The 11807-nt window shown below is 49.8% G+C and overlaps 1 protein-coding gene across 1 annotated transcript in view; it reads right to left on the reverse strand.

Annotated features, from left to right (window-relative positions):
• Window positions 1–11807, reverse strand: part of LOC104292946 (guanine nucleotide-binding protein G(k) subunit alpha-like) — a 27903-nt gene that overhangs the window by 6553 nt on the left and 9543 nt on the right. Inside the window, exons 2-4 of the mRNA XM_009892378.1 lie at window positions 9352–9394; window positions 9100–9241; window positions 6377–6534 (exon numbers count right to left, since the gene is read on the reverse strand). Coding sequence (XP_009890680.1) covers window positions 6377–6534; window positions 9100–9241; window positions 9352–9394 — 343 coding nt within the window. The remainder of the gene's footprint in view (window positions 1–6376; window positions 6535–9099; window positions 9242–9351; window positions 9395–11807) is intronic.

The raw sequence follows: 11807 nt of genomic DNA on the forward strand, positions 1-11807 counted from the left end.
CTGGACGCCGTCCTGTGCCACTGCTGGAGGTGCCCCTGCTCTGGTGGGGGGTGGGATGGGGGAGCTCCAGAGGGCCCTTCCAGCCCTCACCAGTCTGCGATTCTGTCTCCCTCCTCCATCAGCTTCAGCATCTCCTCTGGCCAGGACTGCCAGCGTATTTGCAGAGCACTGACCTATTTTCCAAACCCCAGAAGAATCCAGCCTACCTGCCCGCCTCCTGCCCGTGCTCGCCCGGCGCCGCAGGGCTTTTCTCAAAGAGCTGGTATCTGCAAGCGGTTTTAGCCCAGAAAGGGCCAACTCCTCTCATTCTTCTCCCACATTCAGTGGGACGACACGTTTGTGAACTGCTCTCTGACCAGAAACGCAGCACCCAAAACTTACACTTAGGACTGGCTTTAATTTCAGCTTAGTAAAAGAGAATTTGGAAGGTACTTAACCTTCCGTTGAGAAATACTTCTGCTGAGGAAATAACACGCCCAGATTTCCTCCCACCTTCTCTTCCCTACCAGTAGGAGTTTAGCCGGGATACCGTGGTTCAAAAGCCGACGGGAACGCTACCTGAGAACTGACCCAGTGCCTCCTAACAGCTTGGCTTTGCTACAGGTCACACAGCTGCCCGGAATCACCGAAGTGATAAATGTGCACACTGAGGCTGTAAAGCATCTGCTCCTAATTGCCAGCTTTCAGCATCAGAAGTTCGGGCAGTGAAACTGGTATAATTCCGACTGAAAGCTTCTCAGGGAGGCAGCGAGGAGCGAACGGAGTCAGGCAACTCCCACCAAATGAAAGGCGAAGTGCCACTCCTGAACGCTCGTGCGTCACTCAGGGGAACACGGTGTATCAGATCTGCAAGCTCTGCCTTAAAAGAAGAAAAAAAAAAAAAAAAAAAAAAAGCTTTGCCGGATTAATTCCGGGGAAATTCAAAGGGCAAATAAATACCAGATCCCACAGCAACGTCTAAGCAGTTGGAAGATCCAGCTCAGGGGATTTCTCGGTAGCAGATGAGCTGCCTGTGGCCTCCTCCAGCCGTCCTCGCCTTGCTGGAGGCGGTTGGTTTTGAGGGCAGTCGTGTCTCCCCCCGCAACAAAACCAGGCTGTGGAGCCCCAGCCTGTACCCACCGCCACTGGTTTCCCCCTAGAGGTTTAGTGGAACTTGAAAAAACTGGAAAAGCAGAGTTTGAGATTCGTGGTTTCGAGCGACTCATAACCCACAGCTTGCCACAGTCTGTCTGAGACTTTAAAGTTGTTCCTCACAAATATTGTTTCGGGAACTGAAAACATACACCTTACCGAATCTGGCTACATCCCACACAGTTCAAATCCCTTTTCACCATCTCCTTCGCCACCAGGCTTCCTCCGTACGCTGAGGTTGCAACACTCGGATCCTTGTGTTTACAGAGCCAACTATTTCTCATGCTTCAACACCACCTCGCAAACACAAGCTTACAAAAACAGACAGTTTTGGTTTGTTTCCCTTCTTTTTTCACCCTTAAAATGATGGCTCCGGTATAAAAAAAAAAAAGAAAAAGGAAAGAAAAAAGCCTACGGTATAACTTGTGTTTGCCTTAGTGACCCTTCAAGCCTTCCCAGGACATCTCGTGCCAGGCTGGTGTTGCTTCGATACCTGCGTGCGCACGGATCTGGAGTTCCAGTCGGATCAGAAAAAGCTGACAGCTCTTCAGCGCCGTCCCATCTCACGCTCGGACTGCTCTGAGAAACGCCGACTGCAGGAGAGGGATGTTCTGAAGCGGACGGCTTTCAGTTGGTAAAGATAGAGTTCCCCTCCTCCATACGCTCACACAAACACAGGAACGGTTCTTGCCCTAACAATTCGGTCGTGTTTCCTTTTAGCGCTGGAAAGAATGCTTTCAAGGCCAAAAACGGCTCTGAAAGATTCATACAAAGCATTTATTATGAAGGGCTGTCCGCAGCCGGAGCTACGGGAAGGAGGGGCTGTCACCATCGCGCCCGAAGGCAGAGCAGCAAACAAAAGCCGACCTTTGCCGGGGAGAGGAGACGAGAGGGCAGAAAGATGCCGGTTTGGTACCCGGAGGGTCGATGTTTGCAGCCCCCAACCACCAAAGCTTTCAAGCAATATTATCACAAGCGCCTGTGCCGGTCTGAAAACACAAACAGTATTCTTCCCCCGGAGGTTGACAGCTCATACAGAATTAATCACCTATAGCTAAAATCTTCCCACAGCAGGAAAAAAACAAAACAGACGAAACCTACATTTAAGACATGCGTATCTTTTGCAGATGTCTGCCTCCTCTCTCCCCTCGTGTTTAGCTGGATTGGGGCAGAAAACAAGGAAACGGAGCAGGATCTCCAGGAGAAAAGAGTGTTGTGTATTCCTTTTATCCATCTGAATGCTCATTTGGGCCAGCTGAGACAGACCCACCGTCTGCAGCACAGACCTACAGGTGAAAAAAAGCTCGCTGCACAAACGGGAGCTGCGATCCCAAGGAGGATTCGAGAGGAATCATAAGAGAGCATCAGGACAATGCCTCGCAAGCCGGGGCTCGAAAGCAAAGGGGAGGAAAAACCCACAGAGAAATAATCTAGTTTTTATCCAGCACCAACAATCTAGGTTTTATCCAGCATCATGTCAGGGAAATTCAGGCCAAAACCGCCACTTGGGAACAAGACAAGATACGCCAGAATAGAGAACGGTTAATCAGTAACTATGCTAATTGCCTGCGAGACTGCAGATAATTACCTACAGTATCTGCAGACTGGTGCCTGCATGGACGTCGGAAAAAGTAGCCAAAGCAGCAACTAAAATATTTTAAAGCGTCATCCGCTTGCCGATATTTCCAAGTATCAGACAGAGGTGACTGGAGACGTGCGAGGCAGCAATACGCTTTGGCATCCACACTGCTGCACCGCCACACAGGTTTTTGTTCTTCACACCCACAATTGTGTACACAGGTCTGAAACGCTCAAACGGCTCGAGACGGGAGCGATGAGCTACAGAGCCATTTGCTCACATCAGAGGCAAAGCAAAAGGGGAAGTTGCAACAGAGCAAGTAAAAATACGGATGTCTGAAATATTGCACCAATAGTAGGGTGGTTGCCCGAGGGATATTAGGAGCCCCTCTGCTGGGAGGACAGGCTGGGAGAGTTGGGGGGGTTCAGCCTGGAGAAGAGAAGGCCAAAAAGGGGTTTCCCACCCAAACTATTCTGTGATTCTATGAAATGCTTCCAAATTGCATTTCTCATCCAATTGAAAGTGCAGCGCCGCAACTGTGAAGATTGCAAAAGATGAGAGAGTTGGGGGGGTTCAGCCTGGAGAAGAGAAGGCGAAAAAGGGGAGACCTCAGAGCCCCTTCCAGTGCCTAAAGGGGCTCCAGGAGAGCTGGGGAGGGACTCTGCATCAGGGAGGGGCGCGATGGGATGAGTGGGAATGGTTTTAAACTGGAAGAGGGGAGATTGAGATGAGATATGAGGAAGAAATTGTTGCCTGTGAGGGCGGTGAGCCCCTGGGGCAGGGTGCCCCGAGAAGCTGTGGCTGCCCCATCCCTGGAGGTGGTCAAGGCCAGGTTGGACGGGGCTTGGAGCAACCTGGCTGGGGGGAGGTGGCCCTGCCCAGGGCAGGGGGTGGCACCGGATGGTCTTCAAGGTCCCTTCCAACCCAAACCATTCTACCATTTTCAAATGGTGCCTGGAGAAGACGCTGAGTGTTCACCCTACTGCTTGAATATCCACAGTATAGACCAAGAATTACTCAACTGTTCTTCAAAAAGATGAAAAAATGCAAAAAAAAGGCTATGATTCCAGGACAGATCATTCGGATTAGTGTCACAAGTTGTTATCTCTAGGAGCTTACCCCTGCCCGTGGCGTACGGATTACGACACACCGTTATTATGGTTTTATGGTTGCCTCCTCTCCTCCCACACAGCCTCCTGCCTGCCGGGGCAGCTCTCCGACGGGCAGGATCCCTCCCGCACAAGGGGAAACGCTCAGCGAGGCAGGAAACAGCAGGAAGAAAAGTTTTTCGGAACAATTCGATGCTGCCCTGAACATCCTGGCTCTCTGCCACGGCGCTCTGCGTTCTCGATGCCACCTAATTTTCACAACAATCGTTTATGTTCCTCTTTTTTTCAGCCACCCCCCACCCCCGCTTTCTGGGCGTCTCAGCAAACGCCTCGAGATCTGATGCGAAGCGAGGAGCAGCACCCAGTCAGCCCGAACTGGGCTTGAAACACAGCCCGATACTGGTTTTCCAGCTGAAATGCAGTCATCTCAAACGGGGCAGATATTTAAAGGCTGCTAACCCAAAAGTTTCAATCCCGGTTGTAGAAGATATTGAAAGGAGCAGGGAAGTGAGAATTCCCCCGGGAGAATTGTGCACAAAAACTAGTACCTACGTGACCACCGCCACGAAAAGGGATTGCAATACATCCATCCTTTAAGCGTGAACAAGGGAACTAATTGAGTAAGACCAGAAGATAAGGCAGGTCAGGAACCACGTGTTGACCAGAGAGGTAAAAATACTGCCGGACCGCTCCTCCGACCAGCTCGTTCTGTAGGTTGGCGAGGTGGGGGTCCTGCGGGACAAAACAGGTTTTCAACCGCGTGATCGTGGCTCTGCGCTAAAGGAACCCGCTCGCAGCGTTTCCCAACTGCCGAGTTGCTGGGTTACCGATTCAAAATAACGCTGCTTTAGTGTGACTTCCTGCGGTTTTCGGAGGGGAAGCAAAATTCTTTGATGCGCTTATCGGAAAACTGCCACGTCACCGTATGGGGCTGAAATCTCCCTGCCACGCACATCCGACACCAGCCCGTGCCAGCAATTCGTCACAGTGAGCTGTGCCTACACTTACCGGTATCAGAAACTGGACGCGAGTGGGTTGCAGATATTCAGTAACAGAAATAACCCTCCGAAATCCAGTCTGAGGAAGGCAGTCAGGTCAAGTGGGCGCCTATCAAAGCAGTCAAACGCCCTCTCTCCCCACTCCGTTGCTTCTGACCCCTTTCTGTCCCGTTTTCCGCACCCTGCCTTCATCCTCCTCCTCTTCCAAAGCTGCCCATCAGGACCCCAAAGCCAAGGTTCCCCATCTCTAGCTTCCTCCTTAAGCTCCACTCAAACACTTATGCTTTCTGCCCTAGATCCCCTGCTCAAGAACTCCTCAAGCTTTCCTTCTCGCGTCTTTTCATTAAATTATTCCCCTCATCCACCCCCCTCCTCATCTATCCTTTTATTCTTTTTTTCTCCCTTTGAATCTGAAGTTTGCTCTTCGCGTGCCGTAAAGGCACACAAGAATCTGAGCAAGCCTCCTCTTGTCAACTCCCTTACCTTGAGCTAAACCCATGATAGCCTGCCAAGGTGTTACAAATTTAGAAGAATCCTTCCTTATTTTCAAGCTAAAATATGCTCCGTGCAGACAGAGCCTGCAGGCAACTGAGCTGCGACACATCTCAAGTCTCTTTATAAAGCACTTCCAAACTAATTTTTCAAAGGCTTAAAACTCGGCTAAATCAAGACAAGTTTTCAGCTGGACATCAGGAGGCACACTTAACCCCCAAAAATCATCATTGCAGAGTTTCAAATATTTGTTCTAGAGAGAGCGAGCACATGACTTGGAAAAAAAAAAAAAAAAAAAAAAGGAAAGAAAAAAGCAACAACTGCTTTGCTCATTAAAAGAAATACTTTCCCCTCCCTGCATTAACCTGCCTCTTGGAAATAGATGAGGCATTTAGTCAAAATTCTCATTAACCAGCCAGCAGCAGCCTATTTATCTCCTCGTAACTTCCCAATTGTTAAGCAATTGTGTGCGTTTTAGAAAGAGAGCAATAAGCAGGTTTACAGCTAGCCTGCAGCGCTGCCCGGGCGGCGTCAGGCACGGGAGCGGAAGTGTAGGGAGAGCTGTTAAAAAGAACAACTGTGTGAATATTGATCGGGCAATATCAGGAGATGCCGCTATTGGAAGTTGTTGCTCATTACAAATTTGGCGGTTTAATCGGGAGCTCGGTTTCGGGAGGCATTACTCCTTTCTGTAGGGATAACGAAGGTGACATAGCCGATCACCTGCTGTAACCGTAACATGCCATCTTAATGCCCGCTGCTAAGTTATTCTTCCACTAAAAACAGATTGGCAAATTCACCTAGGTACAAAATAAGGAATGTGGGTTTTTTTTTTCTGATATTACATACCGGGAAGACAAACAGTAAAACTGACTTAGACGAGCTAAAGCACCAAGTCACCTCGTGAGCCCAGCACCGTCTAAACCAGTTAGATGATGGTTTCCATCCGCCCCCTCGGAAGGGGACCCTCACCAGCCAAGTACCACCCCGCTTGCAGACACACCGACCCTTCCTCAACACCACTCGCGTAGCTGGGGAGCGCCCAGATGCTGGTAACGGTTTCTTACTATGATGCAGAGTCGTTCAGCTGATATTCTCTCGATCTGCTGAAGCAGGCCTGAACTCCAGCATCTCTCCATAACCGCTTAATCACGCCGGCTAGCTCGGCGGTCATCACGCCTTCCTCTGCGCTTCCAGCTAAAACAAACAACTGACGGGCATCGTCCTGCAGGAAGAGAGGAAAGAAAACAAGTTAGAATCTACACTCATTTATACCTTTAAAAATTACAGTGAGGCTTAACATCAATAATGATCCCAGAGGCTGCAGCAACTACTCTAAGGAATCATGGTCCCTTCTCTCATCCGTTCTTCTCCCCAAATGATCGAGTTATTTTTCTCCTGCAGTCAGAAACGAAAATTCTGGGCAGGAAGCTCCAGCCCGTGGGGCGAGATGCGCTGATCACGGGTGGCACGCGATGCTTCTGTAGCACCATCGCTGCAGGGATCACCGCTCCAAAGCGACAGGCAGCGTTCACATCAGAAACGCGAGATTTCAGTAACCTGGCGCAGTGTTTCAAAGGAAAGGTAGGAATGTCAATGTGACTAATGAACTAAATGATACATCACAGAATCACAGAACGGTCAGGGTTGGAAGGGACCTCTGGAGATCATCTAGTCCAACCCCCCTGCCAGAGCAGGGGCACCTCCAGCAGTGGCACAGGACGGCGTCCAGGCGGGTTTGGGATGTCTCCAGAGGGGGAGCCTCCACCACCTCTCTGGGCAGCCTGTTCCAGTGCTCCACTACCCTCAAAGTAAAGAAGTTCCTCCTCATGTTAAGATGGAACTTCCTATGTTCAAGTTTATGCCCATTACCCCTCGTCCTATCACTGGGCGCCACTGAAAAAAGACTGCTCCCATCCCCCTGGCACCCTCCCGTTAAGTATTTGTATGTATTAATAAGATCCCCCCTCAATCTTCTTTCCTCTAGACTAAAGACACCCAAGTCCCTCAGCCTTTCTCCATATGAGGGATGTAAAAACATCATAGTTTTTAAACTGGAAAAGCTCTGCTGTACTGCTGTACAGCATGGCAACAAGGAAAAATTCAGTATCAAAAGCAAGCTTTGGATGATTACAGGTTTAAAGCTTTGAGCGCTCGCCATTTGCTGCAACAGCTGTCAGAAGTAAGGGAGACTCATTTCTTAATGAAGCGTTTTCATCAGGAGATGGGACGGGCTGATCAGGATTTGAGTGTTTGCCCTAGAGCATGAAAAATCCTTCTCAGAAGTCTTCGAGCAGGACCTCACTCTTCTGCAAGTCAACAAGCAGATTTTGAAAGGGGAAAAAAAACCAGGCTGACCTACAGCTGGTGTTAGTTTCCGCAGCGATCAGCCCCGCCAACATCCTTTCGGGAGATGCGAGAGACCTTCTGCTACCCCAGCAAGTTCTCAGCTTCAGCCTGTCTCCTCCCAACATCGGGTCCTCTCCCTCGATCCCTAAACCATACTGCCCAGCACGTACCTGAGCTTGGGCAAGAGTCAAGTCAGCAGGCTAGTCCAAACGGGACCTCACTAGCCGAGCAACGGGCACCTAAATTAACTTAATCAAGGTCCCAACTGCCACGCCACAGAGGTGGACCTCAGTTATGAGTCTTTGCAGGGACAGCACTTACGGGTACGGTGCTACGCTGACAGGTTGCTGCCGTGGTTTGCTGCGAGACAACCGATTTGGTTACCCTGGGTGTTTTCCTGGGAAAGCGTGGCAAGTTGTTTGCCCTTCGGGGTGGATTGGGACATGAGAAAATTCTTGGCACTCGGCTCTCGTTCTGTTTTTGCGGAGCCAGCTAAGCCTGGGCAGCTCAACCGGGAAAGGAACTTGGATTTTAACCTCTTCCTGCTTCCAGCTGCATTAGCTGGGCTGAGATCACCGCTCGGCTTCGACAAGCACAGAGGAACGGCGGAGGGGAACACGAGGGAGGATCGGGAGCCACAGTGGAGTTACAGCCTAGGTTAACACGCAAGTGAAGATACGCCCTTCAGCCAGGATGCTTTCCGTCGTAAGTTAAAAATGTCTGCGGTTGCACCATAGAGAAACAGAGCAGGTTACTTCCCTCACCGTATATTCACTGTAAGTGTGAAGAATTAGTGCCAGATAGCAAGAGGCACGGGCCGGACAGCCACTGCCCTGTGCAGATACACACAATTCCCTTCTCCTACCCATTCTCAGGAGTCCCCGACTCCCCGTTCTGCCTGTGCTTTCCCCACCACCACGTCAAGGTCAAGACCAAGACCTCCCGACTTCAGCTTCTACCATCTTGAAGCAAAGATGAATGCTGGCAACCACCCAAGGAACGAGCAGAACTGGACGAGTGGGGAAAAGCAGGGCCTCAACCCCCCCAAACAACCCAGAGGGCAAATATGAGTAGTGAAAATTATTCCAATTTCTTTGGCTCAGCTGAAAAATTAACTGCAACAGTGTTGTGAAACACTACTGAGGACTGATGTCAAGCAATTTAAGCCAAAACTGTTAAAGAGTCAAATAGTTAAGACAAAGGTTTAGGGATTATTTATTTTTTTAGAGCATTCAAACTACTAAAGTTTCTTACCTGTAACCTCAGTAAAATACTTGACGCTTTGTACTGGTAATAACATTACAGATTACAAAAGGTCTTTCGCTGTTGCGTCTTGTAACAAACGTATTTCCACTCCGAGTGTCGTGGACTGAATTTCCAGGATTCATTAACACAATTCAGAGCACAGACTCAGACTAAGGGAAATAAGTGAAATACTTACTGCTCTGGCAACTTCCCCAAAGTCTATCTTTAGCCTTCCCATGGCTCTTATGATTGCAATGATGGACTGGATAGTATTGCTGTAGACAACCACTTTATATTGTTTGCATTCTTCTTCCGAGTAGCCATCCTCATGAATAATCCTGGAAGGAAACCAAGCCGTCATTCCCAAGCCAAACCAGTAGGGCACCACAGATTCCTTATTTCATCTCACACAAAAATGCAGTTTGCACGCCTGCACTCTCTCACTTACTTCATCTGCTTCACAATGGTGCTTTTCCCAGACTCTCCAGCACCTGAAAAGCACCAAAAAAGAAATTCCAGTTAGCAACCATATGAAATTAATAGGGAAAGCGGAACGTACTCTTTCCAGTTCCCACACAAAAGTTGATGGGGTCCGGAGTAAAGATAACTTCTTGCGCATTGCTGCTGGTAACAGAGCTCCACAGCAGCATCCCAGTCCCTCGGGAGGGATCCCTGAAGAGCACATCCACAGGTACGTCCTTCCTGGGAGAGGAACTGAGAGCACCCTCACTAAGTTCGCAGACGACACCAAGTTAGGTGGGAGAACTGATCTGCGTGAGGGTAGGATGGCTCTTCAGAGGGACCTGGACATGCTGGATCGACGGGCCGAGGCCAACGGTGTGAGGTTCAACAAAGTCAAAGTGCCGGGTCCAGCGCTTGCGTCACACCAACCCCACGAAGTGCTACAGGCGTGGGGAGGAGCGGCTGGGAAGCTGCCCGGTGGAGAAGGCCCTGGGGGTGTTGGTCGACAGCCGGCGGAACATGAGCCAGCAGTGTGCCCAGGTGGCCAAGGAGGCCAACAGCATCCTGGCCTCTATCAGGACCAGTGTGACCAGCAGGGCTGGAGGAGTGATTGTCCCCCTGTACTCGGCATTGGTGAGGTCACATCGTGTTCAATTTTGGGCCCCTCACTACAAGAAAGACATTGAGGTGCTGGAGTGTGTCCAGAGAAGGGCAACAAAGGTGAAGGATCACAAAGCTGGTGAAGGGTCTTGAGAACAAGTCTTATGAAGAGCAGCTGAGGGAACTGGGGTTGTTTAGGCTGAAGAAAAGGAGGCTGAGGGGAGACCTTATCACTCTCTACAACCACCTGAAAGGAGGGTGTAGGGAGGTGGGGGTCAGTCTCTTCTCATAAGTTACAGCTGATAGGACAAGAGGAAACGGCCTCAAGTTGCGCCAGGGGAGGTTGAGGTTACACATCAGGAAAAACTTCTACACTGAAAGGGTTATCAAAGACTGGAACAGGCTGCCCAGGGAAGTGGTTGAATCGTCATCCCTGTATGTGTTTAAAAGCCAACTAGATATGGCGCTCAGGGACATGGTTTAGAAGTGGGCCCAGTAGATATAGATAATGGTTGGACTTGATGATCTTAAAGATCTTTTCCAGCCATAACAATTCTATGACTCTATGATTTACAGATGCTGACACCCATTATGCATTCATCTGCTAAAAAAAAACAAAACAAACCACACACCACCAACCCTAGAGTTCCTGAATTTCCAAGGTACACTTCCTGATCGCTGAGAGCAGCCACCTGGGAGGGAGCTCTAAAAAACCGGGACGAGGATTTATCTCATAGACTACCTACCATCCCTCTCTTCCAGCTCAGTAACGACAGTCCCAGCTAGCCCTACAGCTAAGTGCATCAACGTCATCAGCTGGTAACCACCGGTACTGAGCCGTGTGAGATAAAAGCATCAGCCTTGACTAACCAGGTGGATGCAATCACCCATCCCAGAGTGTTTTTACAAAGAACATCTAATTCGGAAGCAATCTTGTGTGATACACAGTGGAAGGGAAGCAGAACCAGAACAGAGCTCAAAAGGACGCAGAAATGGCTCTCGCAGATCCAGGGGAAGCAGCTTAAGACATTAAAGCCCAGGAACATGTTACTATGGCAGAGCAGGAACACCATAATGGATCTTGCAAGTTCCCCTCTCCGCCCAGCACAAACATTGCTCGTAATCATTCAAATCAATGTGTTTTTTCCCCGCAGTGGAAAGACGAGGTGCGCTCCCACGATCCATGACTACAGCGCAGCGGTAAGCGCACCAATACCACTCCTGAGCTAGATATCTCACTTAAAAAGCTCCGGCAAAATACAAAGGAGAGACCTGTCTAGACTTGAAGTGGCAACTAAGGTGTCTGTGAATCACCAGCAGGAAGACCAAGGACCTGGGCTCCTGCTCCAACCCTCCCGCTGCCAACACCAGTTCCCACAGCCACGAGACAACTCGTGGATCTTCACCCTGGCACACCCATACGCATCCACCCACAGAACACGCAAGGCAAATGTTAATTGATTAACATGCTCTATTCCCGATCATTTCCCACAATATAAGGATTATTGTTCTGGGAAACCAAGGATAGAGAGTCCCGCAGGTTTAGCTCGGAAATGATGATTTCTCGTTGAAAATATCAGACCTGCCGGCAGTGGTATTTGGACATGCCTGGACTGAAACAGCCTTCCTTCAAAGGAAGGCAGAGAAACCTGGCTTGTCAAACCTCTGCAGACCTGGGGGGGCTGAGTTATCATAGAATGGTTTAGGTTGGAAGGAACCTTGAAGACCATCCAGTGCCACCCCCTGCCCTGGGCAGGGACACCTCCCCCCAGCCCAGGTTGCTCCAAGCCCCGTCCAACCTGGCCTTGACCACCTCCAGGGATGGGGCAGCCACAGCTTTTC

The sequence above is a fragment of the Charadrius vociferus genome, unplaced genomic scaffold (genome assembly GCF_000708025.1).
Source record: "Charadrius vociferus isolate BGI_N301 unplaced genomic scaffold, ASM70802v2 scaffold1689, whole genome shotgun sequence".
NCBI lineage: Eukaryota > Metazoa > Chordata > Aves > Charadriiformes > Charadriidae > Charadrius > Charadrius vociferus.